This window comes from Netta rufina (assembly GCF_964035555.1).
Source record: "Netta rufina genome assembly, chromosome: 4".
In the NCBI taxonomy this organism is placed as follows: domain Eukaryota; kingdom Metazoa; phylum Chordata; class Aves; order Anseriformes; family Anatidae; genus Netta; species Netta rufina.
Window position 1 is genome coordinate 67,026,262 of NC_140127.1, and position 23,643 is coordinate 67,049,904.

Consider the following 23,643-nt stretch of genomic DNA (forward strand, 5'->3'; position numbering starts at 1 on the left):
AGGCTCACCTGAGAAGCTCTCAGAGAGGACATCCCCAACACAGACAAGATTAAGCCTTTTCCTTAATTCAGCTTTTGCCTTTTCTTTCATAATTTAGCTGGAGTGATGGGTTTCTTTTCAGGATTTCTCATATTCTTCCCAATGTTTGACATGTATTTGCTTTCCAGACAGAGAATGTCCTTGTGGAACGAGAGCGTTAGTCTACTGAGAAACAAAGAGCTGGATTAAATAAAACATTTATGTGCCTAAAGGAAAAGCATTTCAGCTGCATCACCTTTATAAATAGTCTATTGGTGAAAGCACTTGGTGAGGAAGTGGGAGACCTCAGTATTAATTTCTTTCTCCAGTGGACTGAGTTGAAAGGGATGCTGTGCTGAAACTGTTCCCCCCTTGAAATCATCTTAGATTTTGGGTCAATGGCACCAAGAACAAAAAAAAAAAAAAAGGAAGCATGTCCCTACAACCTCAGGTTTGCCTCTGTATGAGTGTGCCATACATTCCAGAACCAGGCAGGTTTTTATGGCCCATGCCATTTGCTAGACATCACACCAGAAAAACTACTTGTGGCCTGCTTTTTAATTTATTAGAAATAATGTAACAGAGGTAATGGAGGGAAATACAAATCCTCATTTTTACCTGTTGCCAATAGTGTACAGCTTTCTCTGTCAGCAGAGAGCTATCAAGAAAGAGTATCACAGAAAATGAATGACTGCTGTTCTCAAAAATGCTGAAACACTTAAAACTAATTGATTTTGATGAAACAGGCAGCTACATTTGATTTGTGTACTTTACATTCAGGACCTTTCATAAAACATTTTTGTTAGAAGAGGTACATATAGACAAATTGAATTAAGTGCTGCTTTACTTTTCATTAGATTTTTCAGAGAAGCATAGTAAATTGCTTTATAGTAGAATGCCATTTATTGACAGAACAGCTCTTTTTTACTAGTAAAAACAGTACCATTAATGCAGTCAGTTAAAAACAAACTGCAGTTTTGCTTGAATTTGTTTTCCAGGAAAGAAAAAAAAATAAAAAGGATCAGGGGGGAAAAAAAGCAACCTAGGACTAGGAGACCAGGTTTCAGTTCCTAGTATCTTCCATAACTACACTTTTTTTTTTCTTTTCTTTTCTTTCTTTCTTTTTCTTTCTTTTTTTTTTTTTTTTTCTTTTTTCTGTAATATACTGGAAATCTTTCTTTACATTATTAACTGTTGTGCAGTTGAATTAAAAATCATTTAAACATTTGGGATACTGTGGTGAAGGACATGACAGAGAAATTACTTATATTGTCTCCGGTAATATTCTTAAGGACGTAACTTAAAAAAAGGCAGTGCACCAACTACAGGTTTCACTTAAATTCAGACCAAGCATGACGGTCACTCTGAGCCCAAGATACCCCAGCCTTTCCTATTAAAAACAGTAACAGAGTTATCACCCTATGGGAGGATCTGGTAAATTCTCTGAGAGACCTGAACACTTTCTGCTTCCTTGAGAAGCAGTATTTCTGCTACTTCCATGTCATGTACCTCCTTAAGTCTTTCCTTGGAGTTCAAAGTGATTGGCAAGCTACAAAATTAAAGCCAGAATGTGACCTGGAGAAATTTCACAATGCACTCTTCAAACTGCTAATTACCCCTTTCTCACATGCCTTAAATGACAGACTCTTCGTTTGTGTCCCAAAGCAGAGGTATATAGTAAAAAACAATACTTTCTGTGAAAAGTAGACTGAATTCAGTACAGCATTATTATGATACATGGCCCTTGGGGTCCACATGCCGAGTTGTATTTTGACTTAGTTTCAAGGACAGAGGACAAACTTAAGCTAGGTTTTGAACACTAAAGTGAACAATCTCCTCCTCCTACAGCATCTTTTATATGGCCTAGTTGACCCACAGATCTGGAAGGTAAATGAGCACTGGCTAATGTGCAAAGAAAAAGCCTCCAGTTTGTTTGCCTAAGGTACAAAGAGGGAAAGCAAATACTAATTCCTCTGGTGCTCTGGGTATTTAATTACTCTAACACATTGCACTCCAAAGTCTAGAGCCTCTAGCTGCCTTCTGCTCAACAAGATCACAATGAGTGAGTGTGAAAACAAACTCGCAGATAGCATCTGCCTTCACTTTGCACAAATTGTAGGCAATCCTTCCTTGTCTGTAGTTATACATTAAAGCTAGAGTATTCTGGAGTGCATGATTTTACTGACATGCCCTAAAAAATCCTTCTACTTAATAGATGCTGGTCTAACTAATACCAACTTCCACAGACCATCAGTTTTCTTCTCTGAAAAACAGATGCAATCAGAAAAATATCACAGAATCACAGAATCACAGAATTTCTAGGTTGGAAGAGACCTCAAGGTCATCGAGTCCAACCTCCAACCTAACGCTAACAGCCCTCCACTAAACCATATCCCTAAGCTCTACATCTAAACGTCTTTTGAAGACTTCCAGGGATGGTGACTCCACCACTTCCCTGGGCAGCCTGTTCCAATGTCTAACAACCCTTTCAGTGAAGAAATTCTTCCTAACATCTAACCTAAAACTCCCCTGGCTCAACTTAAGCCCATTCCCCCTCGTCCTGTCACCAGGCATGTGGGAGAACAGGCCAACCCCCACCTCGCTACAGCCTCCCTTGAGGTACCTATAGAGAGCGATAAGGTCACCCCTGAGCCTCCTCTTCTCCAGGCTGAACAAGCCCAGCTCCCTCAGCCGCTCCTCGTAGGACTTGTTCTCCAGGCCCCTCACCAGCTTCGTCGCCCTTCTCTGCACCCGCTCAAGCACCTCCATGTCCTTCTTGTAGCGAGGGGCCCAAAACTGAACACAGTACTCGAGGTGCGGCCTCAATACTCTCCATACAACTCATCCTGAACATACAGTATGGTTTGTTGCTCTGTTGTAATGAGAAATCCCGACCCACGCCGTCAATGGATTTGAACAGTATGTGAAGCAGAGAGGACTGCTTTCCATCAGCTGTACATTTACAAACATATGTTTACTTATATTCCTCAGGCACATTTACTTGAAAAAAAGAGCAACGTCTAAGGAAGGAAGCTCCTAACATCGTTGCCCACACTGAGTAGTTCCCTCATTCACAAGTAAACTCTACTGAAGTTTCTGGGATTACTCACAAAGGGTGATAAAGCCCAGTGTGTGTAAAGCTGTTAGCATTGCAGTCTTTCATCTCAGTTTTACCTCCCAGAAACTGTCAATGTTCTTGGAGCAACATGACTCTTCTGAAGAGAGATCACACAGAACAACAAGGGCCTGATTCTTATTTTAAACAATAATTTAAAGCTGTGATCCTGTCATATCTCCTATATATAAGGAATCTTCCATCTGCCCCAAGCCTTGAACAGGCTGATTCTGCAGGTCTTACTCATCCAAAACTCCCACAGAAGAGAGTTGAAAGACAGCAGCATTGAGATCTTACCCAAGCTAAGTTGTATTGTTCGATATTTCAATAACCAACCAATAGTGGTACTGTTCAGAAAATTGGTTTTGAAAATGAAACATTAGCTTCTCACTTGAGACTGACAGAAAATATTCTTCTTGGAGAAATACGCAAATGAACAGTTAAAGATCAGGTGCTTGTTAAAATCAATATGGCTTTATAGTAACATTTTGTTCTTCCACAATAGTAGAGAAAAAAGACTGAGTGTTTCAACCAGCTTATCAGATATGATCAGAGATACAATTGGACACATTCAGAACATAAAATATCTTCTCCTCTTTTTTAGTAAATCCTTCATTGACTGTACTTTTCCTGGAAATGCTATTAGCCAACTTACAGTGGAAGCACAACCACAGTGTGAATTGCAGAGCTGATAACTTTTTATGAAATGTTAACAACACATGACATGTTACAAACAAATTCCAGTCTTCAGCTATTACAAGTAATAATAGAACACTAATTAAAAAAATAAATCAGCCCCATTTTACTTCCTTGAAGCATATTCAGTAGTTACATTAAAAACAATATTTATAGAAATCCTCTGTATTCACTAATTTGGAGGGAAATGCACTTAAAAGGGGTGTATACTGCACATCTTTATTGATGAATACTACTTTTTAACTAGCTCAGAAGAAATAAGATCCTCTGGAGGCATTGAATCATATGAGTAACTGTGACGAGAAACAAATTAAAACCACAGAAAATGCCCTGTTTTTAAGTACGCTGCTGTACATAGATGTTCAGTATCTGCATCAATCCCTTTTTAGGCATTTTGAAAGGCAAAAGAAAAATAGAAGCATTATTTCCTTTATGTTTATGATAATTACAGAATAATTTTATAGCAAAGAAATTACTTTTAAGGCACATCAGCCATTCCTTACACACTTCACCTCCTCTTAAATCTGTTGATTAAATTTCATTTCCATAGACTCCTTGATTTTTCTGAGGAAAAACAAAGGGGAAAGATTGTTCTTACAGGCAACAAATCGTATTTCAAAAGCAGTGCAACAGTGAAACTGTTGTGTGTCTGCAGACCGGGAAATCACTCTGAATGAGCTTTAAGTGACAAAAACAGACCCTTATCTCGGTAGGAATGGGTATCTCTAATGAAGCCGTCAAGTAGCTCAGAGGTAGTAGCTATGTACCATATGTTGCTTTGGTTGCTCTGGCAATTATATAGTTTATTCAGATTAGACAAACCTGAACTTTTTAGCTACGTCATTACTTACAAACAATCTGAGCTTGTCTCAGCTCTTCTTGATGTCAGATTAAAAAGAATTCTCCATTTTACAAAAGAGAAAATGGCTTATAGTTTCCTCCTCTCGGTCAGTCACTACTTTTTCTCATATTTGTCTGTTTCAGCTACATGCTTGTACCAAAACATTTGCAATTTACAAAAGGACACTGCTGAAAATAAGTTTTAATATGCCTTCTTTAAGTGCATATGTCTAAGCAAAGCTCAATTCCTTTTACAGCTCCAAGCCTTATTTCCAAGTATCCAATAAGTTATGGGTTTAAGACTCTGAAAGTGTCTGTTGTTTCTTTAGTGAAACCAAGCTAACTTCAGATGCATTTGGTGCATTCATCCTTACTTAGGCAGAACTCCCACTTGAGTTGGCCCTGAAGTTAAACTGTTTATTCAATTAACACCAGAATAGTAACCACCGACAACTTGCTTTTCCAGGTTTAAGTGAAATGAATGAAAAACTGATGAAACAAGCAAAGTGATTGCTCTATCATTTCCACTTCTGCCATAGAGATTTCAAGAGAAAAGAGGCTACAGACACTTTTCAGACAGAAGAGAGGGATTAAAGAAGGGTGTATCTAATGATTCCCAGGTATAAATTTGATGTAGCTGTTTCAAGCAGCCTGCTGTATTAGATTAGATTTTGTTCTATTTTTCAAAGAGCTGTTTACCATGGAAAGGTTCTTTTGAGGCAGATGCCAAATTGTACTGCCTATGGAAGGAGTGATACACATAACAAAATGGAGCAGTATTTACCCCTGCAAACAGAATACACACCTTGCAGCAACACAGCTGGAGAAGGGATGTAAATGTTCAGCTGAGTCTTACACACTCAGTATGCATTCAGTGAGGAATGTACAGACACCAGCCCCTGTCTCTCATTCTCTTCATTACAGTTTATGACATTTAATAAATCCCTGGGAAATGCAGCTTGCTTTAATAATAACTATTCAAACATTTTTCCACCCCTCATCCCCCAAAAAATGCAAACAGGAAAAGGGAGAAAAGGCAGAATTAATTTTAAAGGTTTGGAACAGCTGCACCTTCATTTTGAGATGTGTTCACACAAATCATTGACGATCTGCAATGTATGCTCCTCATTTATATATATATATCTGTGTGTGTGTGTATAAACGATTTAGTTGCTATAAGACCATAAATATGAAGGATTTAAAGACCTTTAAAGTGGTGTGGTGATTGCTCTTCCTCTGAAAATCTGCATAGCAGAGTGCCTCTGACTGCCTGTCTGAGAATGAGAGCAGCACCCATCCAGCCCCTGAGATCAGGCTTTTGAGGGCAGAAAGCTCCCCAGAGAACATGCAAGTTGAGCTAACTGGAAATTTGTCATTTTTCTTTTACCTCAGAAAATGTTAGTTCTGTTCACCAAAATGATTTTGTTTTAATGTAAGTTGGTTTAGGAAAGAATCCTTGTCTTAAACAAGCTACCTGCTGCAGGATAGTAAGGTGCTTAGTCCACTGATCTGAGACTGATGGAGTACAAATTTACTGCCTGGCAATCCAACAGGGGGAAATAAGGTCATGGGATGCATGTGCTCTTTTTCTTATTTCATGAAAATATACAAGACTCCCAGGTTTGTCCCAGTGACACATCAAAAATTAAAGGAAGATAGGAAAAACATTTCCCATCCCCAACTTTATATGAAAAGACCCCTCAGAAAAAAAAAAAAAAAAAAAAAAAAGAAGAAAACAAAAAAAAAAAAAAAAAGAAAACCCCATGCTTGACTTAAGCCCTGTGTAAAATCATCATTCAGAAGGTTTTAACAGTACAAAGGTTTATTTAGAAAAGAGTTTGGATTGTTCTTTAGGGTTTTTTTGGCAAACATTTAAATCCTTTCATAACTGAAAAGACTGCCAGTGCCTGGTACCTAGCACTTTTCCCCAAATAAGCAGCAAAAGCCAATTTCTTAGTGGGACAAGCCCACCACAGGCCTCAGCCGCTCTGTTTATAAATACTCTGATCTGCTATTCCACCACTTAATCTTTTCCTCTTGATGCCTCTGCTTGTTTTCCCATATAAATCCAGAGCCCCTATAAGCTCAATGCCTGCCAAACTCAGTGTCTTAACCCATTTTCCTCTGTGGATTCCCTGTGCCTTCTGTTAGGGCTCAAAGACAATCCCTCCCCGCTCTGCTTACCTATCTGCACCCCAGCACAGCTGCTCCAGCACCATGTCGCCGTTCCGCACCACCGTGAATGCACTCAGCCTCTCCAACACCATCCCCATACCCCACACCACCACTCTGCACCACCAAGGGGACGAACCCTCGTCCTACTCAATCTGCCCGATCCCCATGTCCTCTTCCCTCCCTTCTTTTTCAGCACAGAGCCTTTTCTTTCTCTTTTAACTCCACTTCTGCTCAAGGCAAATCCATTCCTCCAGCTCAATGCCGGAAGTTCTTCTTCTTCTTCTTAAAGAGAATGTGTTTAAAGGACCTGCGGAAGTCCTGGTTGAAGATGGTGTAGATGACTGGGTTGAGGGAGCTATTGCAATACCCAATCCAGAAGAAGAACTTGAAGAGAGTCTCAGGGACCTCACATGCCTCCCGGCAAATACCATAGAGGCTGTAGCTGAAGAAGAAAGGGAACCAGCAAACTACAAAGACCCCCATGACCACGGCCAGCACAAAAGTGAAACGTTTCTCCCGGGCCTGGGTGACCTTCTTACGGCAGATGCTGCTACGCTTCCGGCGACGGCGGTATGAGAAGAATTCCATGGAGCGGTTGCTAGAGCGGGACAGACGGCTACTAGAGTGCTTGGAGGAATATGAGTAGGAGAAGGACTGGCTCTTGCTGCTTTTGCGGGGATGCTCCTCCCGGCTCCGCCTCCGCCTGCTCTCTGAGGTGCTGCTCTCCTCCAGCTCAATGTCCTCCAGCTCAGAGGCTTTACGCCAGTGGTGCACTGAATAATGTCCATTCTCTCCCAGCTGCATCCTCAGGGATGTGCAGCCCCCAGCAGCACGGCTCAAGCCATTCTCAGTCTGGGAGGACCCCTCTGGCATTGTACGCTTCTCAGAGAGGGTCCTGGTCCTTAGCTTGGCCACGCGGTAGATGCGGATATAGACCAACACCATGATGAGGCAGGGGGCAAAGAAAGAGCCAATGCAAGAAGAAAGGATGTACCATGTCTCATCATTGAGCTTGCACTGGGGAAAGACATCTCCTTCGGGGTCCCGGTACATGGAGATCAAAGGTGGGAAGGAGATGACAGCTGAAATGAGCCAGACAGTGAGGATGATGGCCTTGATCCGCCGGGGGGTCCGTTTGAGGTTGTACTCCACCGCCTGCGTGACCGACCAATACCTGTCGAGACTGATGGCACACAGGTGGACGATGGAGGAGGTGCAGAACAGCACGTCCAGCGCCAGGTAAATGTTACACCAAGCCTTGCCGAAGTACCAGTAATTCATAAGCTCGTTGGCCAAGGAGAAAGGCATGACCAGAGTAGCCACCAGGATGTCCGCGCTGGCCAGGGACACCAGGAAGAGGTTCTGGGGGGCTCTCAGCGCCCGGCTGGTGAGCACGGCTATCACCACCAGCACGTTGCCCACGATGGTGAAGACGATGAGGAAGCCCACCACCGCCGCCAGGCTGGCCACGGCGGCGGGCGAGTAGGGGGACGGAGGCTTCAGGAGGGGCGACGAGGGGGCCGGCGCCAGGCTCTCGTTGGGGGAGCCCAGGCTCGTGTTCCCCACCGGCAGCAGATCCATGGTGGGTGTGCGGGGCGCCGGCGTCCTACAGAGCCCCGCCGAGCCCCCGCCCCGCCCCGCCGCCCCGCCGCCGCCGCCCCGCCGCCCTCCTCATCGCCCCCCAGCCGCGCGGCTCCCCCCGGCTGCACCTCCCCCGGACCCCTCAGGGCAGAGCCGGGTGGCGCCGCCCCGCCGAGGAGCGGAGCGCGGCCGCGCTGTCCCCGCCCGGTCCCCGCTGAGGGGACAGCGGGGCACGGCTCGGCCCCGCCGCCGCCCGCCCGCTCATGCCCGGCTCCGCGCAGCCCCCGGCTCCGCGGAAGGCGCCGCCCGGCCGAGGGGAGCCGCGGGCGGGCGCTGGATCCTGACGGGGAGCGGCGTCCGGAGCGGCGGCGGCGGCGGCATCAAGCCCGGCGAAGTCGCGGCTGCCCGGCGGCTCCGTCCTAGTCTTGCATCGCGCTCCCAATCGCGCATGCTCAGTCCCGACAGGTGAAGCCGCCTCGCCCGCGACACCACCCCGGCGAAGAGGGGAGGGAGGGGGGGGGAAATAAAACGCGATAAAACCGCCCCGAGCGCCCGGCCCCGCCGCGCTGCCGAGCCCCCCGCCGAGAAAAAAGTTGGCGGTGCCGTGAGGGGCGGCGGCGAGGCCGGGCTGGCGGCGGAGCGCCGCCTGCGGGGGGTGCTGCGGCCGCGAGGGGGCGGCCTCCGCCCGCCCGCTGCCGTTGGCGCCGCGCTGAGGTGAGCGCCCGGGGCGGGGGGTGCCGGGGGTAGGCGGCGGTCGGTGTGCTCGGGGTGTGCGGTGACACACCTAGCGAGGGGGTGTCGGGGTGTGGTTGTGGAGGTAGAGGAGTCTAGACGGGGTGGGAAAGAGGTTTGAGGTGGTAGCCCCTCAGTTCGGGCTTTGTTACGGTGGCGGAGCGGCCGCAGAGTTTTGCTCAGACCGTCTCTGGAAGAGACAGGTGAGTGTTTTCAGTAGTCCGAGTGCACGAGGAGTGTGGATGTGTCGCTCTTCTTCTTCACGACAAAGGTGGGAAGGTGGGGAGTGGAGCCATGAACTTGCCTCACCCCCCTCTGCCCGTGGCGAGTAGCCAGCGCGATATATCCTCAGACCTCTGCAGGCAGCCCTGTGACTACATTACCTTCATTTAGAAAGAAAATTTGAGGAATGACAACAAAAACTAAGTCAGTGCCACTTTAACGCTTCGTTCTCTAGCTGAACCTGCCCAAAAGAGGGTAGAAGTAGGTAATTCAGCATAACCTGTCTGTGATTTGTGCTGTGTGATCCTGAGAAAATTCTGCCTTGCTCTGGAAAATACATTCTCTCTTCCCACCCTCTTTTCCTCCATCCACTCTCCCTACATCTCTCATCCCCTAAAATCTGCTTTTGAGATTGCCTTCGTGAAGCCATTTGGACATGGTCCTGGTCAACCTCTGTAAGTGGCTGTGCTTCAGAAGTGGGGTTGGATGAGATGACCTGCAGAGGTCCCTTCCAATTTGTAGCATTCCATAATTTGTGGTTCTTTGCAACACTATGAGATTAGGATAACGTTAATGTAAAGATAACAGCAATATATGTGGTGCTCCTCTTCTGGGAGCCCTCCTTGGTGCCTGGATTTTAGATCACAAGTCTTCAAAGCAAGGGCTGTCCCACTGGTCTCTTTGCTTCTGTGCTTGCCTTTTTTAGTGCCACGCTGCAGAGAGCTTGTACTTGTATAAATCTGATAACAGTAGCATAACCCTACCCACAGGATTAGCTGTGCTCATTTAAGGTGAGACAGCGTATGAATTCATCCACAGCTAGTTACTTCAGTAGTTGCTTTTAATCCATAATAATATATGCCTTTTATGTTGTGTGGCAACGTTACCAGCTTGCACAAGATGGCCACATTTTCCTCTGTAAAAATGTGGTAAACGAGGTGGATATGTATGACAGGTCTTGCAGGGTCTTGTGGTACTGAAAACCACAGCCTTAGTGGATTCCGTGGCTACTACCTAATTTTGGAGTTGCCTAAAATCCTTCATCATCACCCTGCTGACTTCTAAGGAGAGGAATTTGATGTTGTGCCTATGGGTATTCCCAGTCTGAGCAGCTGTCTTATGCCTCCCTTCTGTGCCCCATCTGGACCCAGAAATGCAGTGTCCCTAGGAGTTGGGAAGGTCACAGTCTGGTGGAAACATTCTGTTTACTACCGCCATGATCATAGTCTTTATAATGCAAAAAGGTGAGTTTTAAGGGAACATAAACCTAGGAGAACTTATCCTTCATTGTATAACTCGGTGTTATAATTGTCCTCAACTTGAAATAGAACAGCCTTTGTCTTTGGGGAATGATAAGGGATTTTCTGATTCCAGTTACCTTTTTGGTGCAACAAGCACTGACTCCTTTTTTTCTTTCTCTTTGTTATTTTAGTTACGTGGACTGGATTATGAAGGGCTGGAACTGAATATGCTTGGCTCTGATGCGAAAGAAAAATCCTCTGAAGATTATGATCTAACAATCTATTTTATAAGCAATTTACTCTGAAGTTTTTTTGTTGTTTGAAAACTAACCAACAAACACCTTGTGACCGCGTCTAAAAGAGAAAAGACATCATGTTGAAGCTAAACTTTCTAATGCAACTGAAATGCAGAAGCAGTAATTACCTAAACAACTAAAGTGTAACAAGCAGAACAAAATGAAATAGAAATCTGATATCCCCTCAAGTCCTCCTAAACAGACAAGCAATTTGATAAGGAGGGCCCTTTAAAAACATTTGCCAAGCCTCAGGAAGAATAAATGAATGGAATTTGAAGTTAGTAAAGTTCAAACGGGAAGTAAATTGCACATTTTTAACATGACAGCTGAATAACCACTGAAGTAAATTCCTAATATTTGTGGTCAGTTCTTCATATTTGAAAGCTTCATAATGGTGTTTATGAACTTAGAGGACAAGGTGCAGGAATTTAAAGTCTAACCTCTAATGTGACTGACATTAGGCAGGATGACATTAGCGAGAATGTTTATCAAACTGCTTCCATCTGGGCTTAAAATATCATAAATATAAACTGCAAAATCACATGAACACTTGGAATTCAAAACCTAACTGTTAGAAAAGGGATATATAAGCCCCATGATATTCAATTCCCTTAGGGTAATTAGGAAAGCAGACCGAGCTACATATCCTACTGAGTTTTATGAGCAAGTATATCTTGGAATTGTATGAGCTTGAACTTGAAATAAACTTTCAGCTAATAACTCGGGGCTTCAGATTAAAAGAGCTTTTCAATAGAGATTTATCTTTGCTGAAATAATACCGAAGTTTCTTAACAAAAGGAATGAGACAAGTGAATGTCTGAGCAATTATTTGGCATTTCTAATGAGGAGATGTCAATTGTAAAAGATATAGGAAAATTAAAAATAAATTGGGAGCAATAATATCCATTTTATGTTGTGATTTCTTTAACACCAGAGTTGTACTGTAACTGAAATAATTCAGTCACTAGTATGTGCTGACAGAGTGAGCCCTAGGCACACATTTATCGTTTCAGTATAACTCCACTGGAGCCAGTGAAGTAACGTTTGGATTTTCATATATGTAAATGAGATCCAGTTTGGGTCTTCTGTGCCTAAATAGCAGTATATCACCATACAGAGAGGAATTAAAAATGTGCATAGATAAGAGAAATCTGCCCTCATGAAAATCTGCTTAGTCTACTGAGAGACAAAGATAGGAGCAGAGTGAAAAACAGTGGATAAATCAAATGTAGTCATGTTTTTGAAAATCAGTGATTTGATATAAAACATAAAGGATAAGGTTTCTAGAAACCTGGCAAGATAGGTGGGCACATTTCTACTCTTTATCCTTTCCTGCCCTTACGCTGATTCAAATGCATCTCTCCTTACAGTATTTTGTTCATTCTCAAAACTGGCTTTCCAATACTTAATAACTCCTAACTATTGGCCTGCATTGGAGCTCACAGTCCGTAGATGATAATATATTCCCATGGAAAAAAAAAAAAAAGGTGGGGAGGAAGGGTTAGAGACTGGATGAGGCTTCTTTAGGCAGTGGATTGGACCTGGCTTAAGTTGATCCAAGCCCAGTTCTTCCTGAAGTAATCCAGTAGATATTGTGCCATACCCATCTACCCGCTGTATGGTGTGCAGCTTTGGTTCCCTCACCCACAACAAACTTTCCATCACAGAAGGCTGAGAAGATCCCATAGGAGCAGAACTACTTCTTACAGCTTTTTGTCTCTAATTCTTGTTCTTCTTTACTTGGGCTCTCTAGTTGGACTGACCTTTAATTCAGTTTGACTGACAAGAAGTCTGTATTGGTCAAAAAGACCCACCACCTGCACCTGGGTTTAAGTCTTGGGAAATCACAAAACCTGTCACTGGATAATCTTTGGCAGTGCTGACCAAAAGAAATCAAATCCACATTTCGGGGCAGTTATCAAACTGATATCCACCCAACCACTGAAGTCAATGGAAATAGTGCTACTGATACGCTTTAGGCTTCTGTTAGGTTGTATTTGGTTTGAATTCAACATCACCTGCCAGAAGTGTACACTGTGTTTCCATGTACATAGAATTAGGAGATAAAGCTTTTGCCAGTTGGAGATAAAGCTCTTCCAAACTTTGCCATTTTTTAAGACCTCAAGAAAGACTTGTATGCTTGAAAGCGTGTCTGTTTTTTTCCTCCCACCTGTATCAGCTGAATTAAAGGCAAATACTACCTCTCCCTACAAACCTACCTCTTTATATATCTTTAAGTCATCATAATTGTAATCATTCTGTTAAAGAAATGCTCTTCAATGCCATTTTCTGCTTAAAAAACAACAAATTAATCCCTCCCTCTAGAAAAGAACAAAGTTTTCTTTCTTAATAGAGAAGGTGATTCCTGATTTTCAGTGAGAACTTTGTTCTTTATTCCGCCTTGTAACTTTGAAAATGTGTATTAGATAAATAGAAAGGTTTACAGGACAGCCTTATGTACTAAACATCTGGAAGTGCTTTTTAGTCTCTCAAACTAAGCTTTACATCAATCAAGAAAATTATACATTCTTATCAACTGTACAAGAAACTGCTAACAAAACATTCTGTACATCTGTATACTTTTAAAGACACATTTGCATTATAACTCTGCTCAGGATGTAATGATCAAGTAGAATGAGTTAGCTGGAATCTCTGTAAATAGTTAAAGAGAGAAGCTACAATAAATCCATGTAATAGCAAAATGGGATAAGAGGTAAATAGTAAGTAGTCTGTCCTGAATTTTGAAAGAAAGAAACTAAATGTAAGAAAATAGGGAGTTTTTCTTTAATATATAAATAAATAAATAAATAAATAAATAAAGCAGTACAATGTCCAGAGAAAGACAAAATTTTGATTAAATTAATTCATCTTTTTGAAACCAATTCTTTATATGAAAGAATATTTCATTAACAATTTAGGGATCAAGACCAAATCAAAAACATTTTTTTTTTTCCTTTTTTATTTTATTTCCCTTGGTGAGGAACTAAATCACCATGCTGAAGTCAGTATTATGTTTGATCTGAAAGTGACAGAGAAATTTATCAGTTTGGCTCCATAATGCATTTTTTTCTCTGACATTCTGTCATATATTTGTGACCTTTTTCATGCTCTTATTAAGCAGTATCATTGCTGTTGGTTGTAAGAACATGCAACAGAAGTCAGATAATGTTAGTTAGGCATATCTTGGCTGGCTGGTTTCTGTAGTTTTTTTTGTTGGTGGTGTTGTTTTTTGGTTTTTGTTTTTTTTTTTGCTTTTGCAACAAGATTGCTTCAGCCATAACTGTTGCCAAGAGTGCCATTGCTTCAACCCTTTGGAACCAAACCTGGGGCTACCACTGAAATATTTGTTAGATTCTCTCTATTACTGGAGAGTCATGAAAAATAGATCTATGTCCCCTATTCCTTTTTACTATTTGTACTGTTGCTGTTATCTGTACTCATTGTGAGGCTTCTTCATTTCTTATTTATTTAGTCAGACTTTAAATAGCCTTCCCAGACACCTGTACTGATAGCTGTGCCATTTGCACAGGATGAGTGTATTATTTTTTCTAGGACTCCGCACTGTATTTGAAGACTCTTTCACTTGATTTCAATGTGTTTTATAATCATACAAGACAGTAATATGTATATTATAGTAAGCACAGTAATATGTATAAGAAGGAATTAATTTATTTTTCTGAACTTATATAAAGAATGCATTTATTTGCATTTTGAATAAGGTTATGTAAATTTGTAAAAGCTTCAGCTTCTCAATAGAGAAAATTATGTATAGATAGCTTATCTGTGGGATTGCCTATCTCTGTTAATTGTACAGCCTGTTTGTTTGGCATCAGGGTAAGACAGCCATTTTCATCACATACTTTCAACTGATTTATTTATGAGATGGATTTTGACTACAAGACCTTACATCTCTACTCAGTTCATTTATATTTGAAGCCCTATTTCCACAGTAATGATCACATAGCAGAATCCATTCCAATGGATTTCAGTGAAGGTGAGGTAGACGATACAATTTTTGTTACCAAGGTTTATCACCTCCTAGCTGCATCCAATTCACAGCATGTTTATGCTTAATGTTTTGAATTGCCACATGAAAGACTTCCAGGGTTGGTACTACCTGCTATGACTATCCATTATCAAATCAAGCCACATCCAATTCAGGACAAGAGGCATCATCTTACACTGTTGTATGATGCTATTCAAGAGAAAGCTCTTGTATATACCAGATCAATTAGAGCAAATATTATTGTGTTTCCTAAGCCTGCAATGAATGGCAACTCTGAAGCTACTGCTTTGTAGTAATGTAATTGGCTTCAGTGTAGTTAGCTAGACTGAAGACTTTCCAAGGGAACAGGAGAAGATTCTATATTCCTGCTTTCATATCAAACCTTGGGGACATACACTAATATTGTGATGTCCTTTTCATTTCCTTATATCTGTTCTATAGTAATTTGAATTGTATTTGGTAATTTATCTTTCTTCTGTCTCTCAGAGGCTACTTTAAGCTCATGCGTATTAGAATTCTTCAAGATAGATATCAAATTTTGCCATTCCTTACTAGCAAATTGAAGCATTTTCTTGCAAAGTTTTTGAGATGTTCTGCCTTTCTGTTCCTTTGTTCCTCTAAAAGATTTTTTTTTCCTATTTATTTATTTTCTCCCTAGTCATTACTCCTTATTTCAATTTCCTCATTGTGGCTTAAGATCTCCATAAAGTCTTTAAACAGCTTGATGAATGTTCTCATGTCTCCCTTCAGTGCTGCTGTTTCTGCTTTCAGTGTCTGTCTATAAGCACAGCGCCTTTTATCCTGTTTTGGCTCATCTTTTTACTGCTTTATCTTTATCCCTATATTTCTTTTGTCTTTGTTTACTTTTTGGCCTTAATGTATTGAGTAGATTTAACTTATCCTGCCTTTTTTCTGTAATAGCATCCCATGTGGCATTACTAATCCAGTCTTCTTTTCTAGTTTTGATAAAGAACAATCTCTGCTGAATTAATACAAAATTTACAAATGGTTTCCTATACTTTTTGTATAGTGTCAAACAAAGTTTCTGCCATATCTGAAAGCTTTCTTGAATGTGTCAATTAAAAATCATTCTTTATGTATTCATTCTTCATTAAAGCTATTAATTTTTCTTGCAAACTTAATTCTCTTGTTTTGTTTTGTTTTCATTTTAATGGTGTGTATGTATAATTGATGTTCATATGGCCTTAGAGTCTGAATTTCATCATACACATTAAAAAACTACCTGATTTCTAGTAATGCTACCAGCAGAGATCCAGCATATTTTGTGTATTTTATTGTGGGGGAATAATATCCCTCTGTCAGAAAGGACAATTCAATCAGGAAGACACTTTTCACTATTGTCAAGTGGGTCTTGTGTGTACACTGTCAAGTCAACACATCACTGATGTCACCCTGGACTTTAGTAGTAAGGACTAGTAAAAACCCTATAAAGAATATTACTCTTTTCTTTATGACACTCATTTGTTCCAGCCTGGCTTTAGATGGTAGTCATTTTCACACTTGCACTTAAATTATTGTCAATAATTCTAGTATTCACTCTGTGCTATAATATTTCACTTCTTTGATAACTTGAGACTACTTCAAGCCTATATTACAAGTGATATAGTCGAGAAAGGAGCCCAAAATTGGGGATAATTTTGGAGTAGTGACTTGTTGTGGGCCTTCCCTGCTACAGCAGTATCTCTTGGTACATTTTATGCAATCCACTGGAGAATCACCCATGGGTCAAAGATACTCCTTTGACATTTTACTGTCTATTTTGGATTTGGTCTTAAGCATGTAAATCAAATTATGCATGTCTTTCTGTGTTTTGATGAATGAAGCCTTATATTTAGAAATGGCAAATCAGTAAATATCAGTAAACAAGTCATTTAAAGTGAAAACGTCTCACTGGAGGCATGTTACAAAGCAGAAAAGATGTAATAAAATTTATTCTCAATTCATGTTACACATTCTTACTCATGTTTGGAAGTAAGGATGAATCAAGAAAAAGAAAGAGAGAGAGAGCAAGCAAGAGAGAAAGGAGAGGAGGGAGGGAAGAAGCTGTTATTTTCATCTCCACAGAGCATCCAAAAAGTATGGACTCAAGTGCTGTGTTTTTTCTGATCTTATCCATTTACTTTGAACATCTGCAGTGTGCAGTAAATTATACTTTACATTTGTAGCTAGGTTAATGGCAATCTTTAAGAATATCGGGCAAAACATGTCAAAAATTGCAGTATACCTTTAGGAACAAATTATCTACTAAATGTGGTGAACACAGGCTTTTCCAAATAAGAATAGTTTAACTCTCAAGAGATGCACAGCAGGAGTAGGAGCAAGTACCGTAGCCTGCTATTATCTGTCATGCAACGGAACTGTTGATTTCAAGTTCATAGAAAGTTCAGATCAAAAAGAGATAACTCAGTGAAATCATTGATTAGGAGTAGGAAGACCATAACGAATCAAAAAACTATGTTATCTGTTACCAGTCCTTGATTATTTAAGTTACTGCAGCTATTGGAAATCAGAGCCAGCTTAGCACTAGACAACATTCTTTTATTTGTATTCTACTTGCTTGTCATAGTTTTATAAGATTCAGCTAACTCTGGCAATCAGTAGTCTTTAAAATGAAAATGCAGAAGACATACAAATTAACTCTAGGTCATACAAAGAAAAAATCGTAGTGAAGAAGTTTTATTAATTTCATGCAGAATGAAAAATGTAACTCAAACTCTTGTTTCAACAACAGTGCTTAAGAGTCATGAATGTCTGATTCAGACTTCAGCACAGAAAATGTCCCTACCTAAATGTGAGCGTTTATGTAAACATAATGTACCACCATAAACATTCAATACCAGTGTATGTGCACTGTTATTATAAATGGACTAATATCTGTAACATCTACCAACTGTTCTTTTTCAACAGATTCGTAGAGAATTCCTGTTCAAATGCATTTTGGTGTCCGTTGCAGAGGGATATAAGACATGTCTGTCGCTTAATGTTGCCTTTCTTATGTTAGCCTTCCTGTAGGAGTACTCATAAGCTCCCAGGGAAATACAGAGCTGTAAGTAATGAAGCAGTGTACCAGGGCCAAGTGAAAGGATTTGGAGTGTAGATGTGGATCAGACAGATACACATTTTTATCACATCTATTTAAGATCCATTATTATTTAATAATTAAATTATTTGAGTAAATACTTTGCATAGTAAAGTAGGCAAATATGCTTAACAGTGCTGGGAGTATCCTGCAAGGAAATACCAATGCATCATAGCTCTTTCTTGATCTTTGATCATGAGCACCTCCTGTCAGATGTTCTGGTTCATGCTACTTATACTTGAGCAATTCCAGCAGGTGCAAATCTTCGATCCCATCCACCTCAATTAGAGCTAAGTTACAAGGAAGGAATTTACAAGTAAGGCCTTTCTGAAACACCTGTGAAAACACATTTAATCATTTATAAAGCATTTGTTGCTTACCATTACAAATTTAGTTATTTCCCTGTATTATCTTTCTCCGTCAAGAAAGCTATTGACAGATTAGCAATCTTGTTCCTTCTGGTACTTCGATCACTTTGCATTAATGACTTTGGCTAGGTAAAGGCATTGGCTTTTAAAAATGGAGTGAGATGCTTAACAGCTATCTTATTAGTGTTAATTTTCAGTATTCCATTAGAATGTGTGTTAAAAGGACAGGTAAAAGGTTCAAAGCTTCCCCTACCAGTGAATATCCCCTAATGCAGCATCAAAGAAACGTGTAGTGAATGACTGGTTGGGACAGATAGGCCTTAACAGTAGCAGTAACTTGTCCTTCAGGTGGCCTCAGCATTAGCCAGTCAAGCTTAATGAGTAAAAATGCTAAGCAATAAATTTAAGGATATAGAAACATAGAATGGTTTGTGTTGGAAAAGACCTTAAAGATCACCAATCCCCCTGCCATGGGAAGAGACACATTCCATTAGACCAGGTTGTCCAATGTCCCATCCAACCTGGCCTAACAAAGGGCTGAGTTTCTAAAAGAGTAAAGGGGGTAGTTTCTCATGTGGAGTCATCCAGGATTACTCTGTAGATCCATAATAAAGACAGCTTTGTTTAATTCATTTAAAATTTTTAATATTCCAGTGGCTACTTTTTTTCAAAAATTTTACACATATCCTGGTGCAGGATGTTATTTCAGCATCTCTTAGCAAGGCGTTTGCAGCAAATTCAGCAGTCTGACAGAGCTGCCTCCAGATGAATGGTCACTCACAATAACTAATAGTTTGGCTTTCATTTCAGTCAAATGATTTTGGGGTAGAAGGCCTGAGCAGTCTGCCTTCCCTCCTGCAGAGAATTCTCTGCTGTTCACTCCAGAGTTGTCCTCAATAACAGGACCACACTGATGCACTGTGCTCAACTCATAGCTTATGCAGCTCCACACAGAAAACAAGCCTGTAATTAAATTGTTCAAAATTTGAAGATCAGTGTGTTTTGCCATCCCTTCAGACCTAATTACTTGCCAAAACACACTGTGCACAGGGTGGGAATTAATATTAATTAGGAATTGTCTTGAACTGCAGATTACAGCCATTATAGGCAGAGGAAATGATTATGAGATTTATGCAACTTACATCTTTAAAAAAATATAATTACAACAACAAAGCCCTGTTTCTCAGTATACATAAAGAGGCTAGATAAAGACATTTGTTCCAGGTTAATGTTAGACTGAATTGACTACATTCCACAGGATTCATCCTGGTTTATACCACTGCAAGTGACAGGAGAGGGAAGCCCTTTGTGTGCTTCCGTGTAGTAATGGACTGGCTGGTAATGTTGCTGATGGTGATTTTCATCGGCCAGAGTTTTTCTGAAAACAGCCTGGGCCATTCTGCTATGATGTCCCATTTGCTATCACCCAGCTCCTCCTTCTCAAGGCATGTGTAGACATTCCACATGTCCCTCACAAGACAAGAGGCAGAGCTGGGCCATAGCACACTGCTTTTTATCAGCTGCAGAACATGTTTAGGGCAGTTTCATGGTCCCTAAGCAAGAGCAGAGTCCCTGGTATACCGCTGCTTGTTGGGGAGCTCTGCCTGGGGGTTGGTGGCCAGAAGTTAGTGCCTCATTTTCTTGTTTGGAGGCTGCAACTCCAAGCTTTTGCTCCATACACAGAAAACATTCCTGAATATGTGCCATTCCTCCTTAGTATAATGCTAGAGGTCAGTAATCTAGGCTGTATTCAGAGGACCTAAATAGTTCCTGTTGACTAAATAAGAAGGAGGCCTTCAGAAACACCTGGTAATGAGGAAACACCAGGCTCTGGAAATAGAATGAATTTTGATAGAATGGATAGAACACAAGGAGAACACTGAAAACTGGAAGACAGAAGTGCTTATGTCAGTTGGCTGTACTTTGTTTTTTAACTCCCAGAAAAGAACAGGATGATGGGGTGTGCAATGACTTGTCCAGTATCGGAGGCTCTCCCTTAACAATTGCTGCCATCAACAGAAGAAATTTTTAATTCAGGCTTTCCAATAACAGTATCAGTGACTGCCAAGAATGTTTAATGAGCCATATGTATATGAAAAAGAAGTGGCCTCTTTTGTGGTTTCTTGATTAAAAAGAACTTGTAAACCATCAGCAACTGACAAAATATATACTGGGATGTTATCTTCTTTTTTACCTTTGAGACTTAAAGGAACAGAATTTCAAGAACAAACTAAAAGGTCAGATTGGGTGATTGGGAGTATGGAAAAACTTTATAAGGACAGTATTGGTAGTATTGCAGTCCTAATTTATTTTGGAAGCAAATAGAGTAGAAATATCAAAAATATACTGAAATGGAATATGAAAAGCATCAGTTGCTGTGCTTGAGGTGTTCAACTCTTGGAAAAGAAGCAATGTTTGTTTCCAAATGCTAATAATCCATGTCTGTATATTTATGAATTGATTACTACTGAAATGAACAACACTTAATACATATTTTACATTTTCTGTTCAAAGCAAGAGTCATATTTTGTTGTCATATCTCTTTTTGTTTCTAATATAGCATTCTTATTATAGGTAGTGCTGCTTTAATTTTGGCGTGCTGTCTTGAAGTAGTGTCAGTGCTTTAAAGTATCACAGAATCACAGAATTTCTAGGTTGGAAGAGACCTCAAGATCATCGAGTCCAACCTCTGACCTAACGCTAACAGTCCCCACTAAACCATATCCCTAAGCTCTACATCTAAACGTCTTTTGAAGACTTCCAGGGATGGTGACTCCACCACTTCCCTGGGCAGCCTGTTCCAATGCCTCACAACCCTTTCAGTAAAGAAGTTCTTCCTAACATCTAACCTAAAACTCCCCTGGCTCAACTTAAGCCCATTCCCCCTTGTCCTGTCACCAGGCACGTGGGAGAACAAACCAACCCCCACCTCGCTACAGCCTCCCTTGAGGTACCTATAGAGAGCGATAAGGTCGCCCCTGAGCCTCCTGTTCTCCAGGCTGAACAAGCCCAGCTCCCTCAGCCGCTCTTCGTAGGACTTGTTCTCCAGGCCCCTCACCAGCTTCGTCACCCTCCTCTGGACTCTTTCGAGCACCTCCATGTCCTTCTTGTAGCGAGGGGCCCAAAACTGAACACAGTACTCGAGGTGCGGCCTCACCAGAGCTGAGTACAGGGGGACGATCACCTCCCTCGCCCTGCTGGTCACACTGTTCCTGATACAAGCCAGGGTGCCGTTGGCCGTCTTGGCCACCTGAGCACACTGCTGGCTCATATTCAGCCGACTATCCACCATCACTCCCAGGTCCTTCTCTGCCTGGCAGCTTTCCAACCATTCCTCTCCCAGCCTATAGCTCTGCTTGGGGTTATTGCGCCCCAGGTGCAGGACCCGGCACTTGGCCTTGTTAAACTTCATGCAGTTGACCTCAGCCCATCGGTGCAGCCTATCCAGATCCTCCTGCAGAGCTTTCCTACCCTCAAGCAGATCGACACACGTGCATAGCTTGGTGTCATCTGTAAACTTACTGAGGATGCACTCAATGCCCTCGTCCAGATCATCGATGAAGATATTAAAGAGGACCGGCCCCAGCACCGAGCCCTGGGGGACGCCACTAGTGACTGGCCTCCAACTGGACTTGGCTCCATTCACCACGACTCTTTGGGCCCGGCTATCCAGCCAGTTTCTAACCCAACGAAGCGTACGCCAGTCCAAGCCTAGGGCAGCCAGTTTCTTGAGGAGAATGCTGTGGGAGACTGTGTCAAAAGCCTTGCTGAAGTCAAGGTAGACCACATCCACAGCCTTTCCCTCATCCACCCAGCGCGTCACTTTGTCATAGAAGGAGATCAGGTTTGTCAAGCAGGACCTGCCTTTCATAAACCCATGCTGACTGGGCCTGATCGCCTGCTTGCCCTGCAAGTGCTGCGTGATGACTCTCAGGAGGATCTGCTCCATGAGCTTCCCTGGCACTGAGGTCAAACTGACAGGCCTGTAGTTTTCCGGGTCTGTCCTCCGGCCCTTCTTGTAGATGGGCGTCACGTTTGCTAGCCGCCAGTCAACTGGGACCTCCCCCGATAGCCAGGACTGCTGATAAATGATGGACAGTGGCTTGGCCAGCTCCTCTGCCAGTTCTCTCAGTACCCTTGGGTGGATCCCATCCGGCCCCATCGACTTGTGCACATCTAAGTGCCGTAGCAGGTCACCAACCAGTTCTTCATGGATAGTGAGGGCCACATCCTGCTCCCCATCCCCTTCCACCAGCTCAGGGTACTGAGTATCCAGAGAACAACCGGTATTGCCGCTAAAGACTGAGGCAAAGAAGGCATTGAGCACCTCCGCCTTTTCCTCATCTCTTGTAACTAAGTTTCCCCCCGCATCCAGTAAAGGATGGAGATTCTCCTTAGTCCTCCTTTTTGTGTTTATGTATTTATAGAAACGTTTTTTGTTATCTTTAACGGCAGTAGCCAGATTGAGCTCCAGATGAGCTTTGGCCTTCCTAATTTTTTCCCTGCACAGCCTCGCTACATCCTTAAAGTCCTCCCTAGTGGCCTGCCCACTTTTCCAAAGCTTATAAACCCTCTTTTTTCTCCTAAGATCTCCTAAGTAGTCTCAAAGTAGTCTCAAGTAGTCTTAAAGTAGTCTCCAGTGCTTCTAATTGGTGACCAGTATGCAAAGGTCTATATCCAATGTTAATAGGAATAAGACAAAATCTTTCTGCAATAGCCTTGGTAAGCCATTTAAGCATATAGGTGTGCATGTTTCAAGAAAATGCCTGTGAATTTTAGCTAAATGTGTCCCCCTGTCTTATTTTGAAAGTCAAAAGGAAAGCACTGAATGAACAAAACAATGAAAAAAAGCGAGCAGGCTGTCCTTTACCTGCTGATTCCAATGCCTTGATGAAAATAGAATGATATTCAAATATCTTTGGTATTTGATCCTGATAAAAGTTGAAGCAAACATTTGTTTTGTGAGTTTGCAGTACTCCTAGATTTGAAAATTCTGTCATGTTTGTAGAATTCATCAAATAATAAAATCTGAAGATTCAGGAGAACGAATATTGACCAGTGAAGAGAGTAATGTATTTCTAACCTGAATAAATTTAATCAATGCTGTGGAGGAATCCTATAATCATCAGCCTCCTTTACAGGGAGCTGTGAGTTATCTCAAAATAAAGCACCTCAAAACTGACAAGAGATACAAATAAGCACTGATAAGCTATTCCAGGAACTTTGGTGTTTCCTGGGGTAAAAAGTGAATCC

At 41.7% G+C, this 23,643-nt stretch overlaps 1 protein-coding gene across 1 annotated transcript; it reads right to left on the minus strand.

The window, feature by feature from the left end:
* Positions 1-7,099: 7,099 nt before the first annotated feature.
* ADRA2C (adrenoceptor alpha 2C) lies at positions 7,100-8,434 on the minus strand (the record flags this gene model as incomplete). The annotated part of the gene is made up of 1 exon (XM_084285470.1): positions 7,100-8,434. The coding sequence occupies exon 1, from the start codon at positions 8,423-8,425 to the stop codon at positions 7,100-7,102; it is 1,326 nt and encodes a 441-aa protein (XP_084141596.1). The 5' UTR covers positions 8,426-8,434.
* Positions 8,435-23,643: the final 15,209 nt, after the last annotated feature.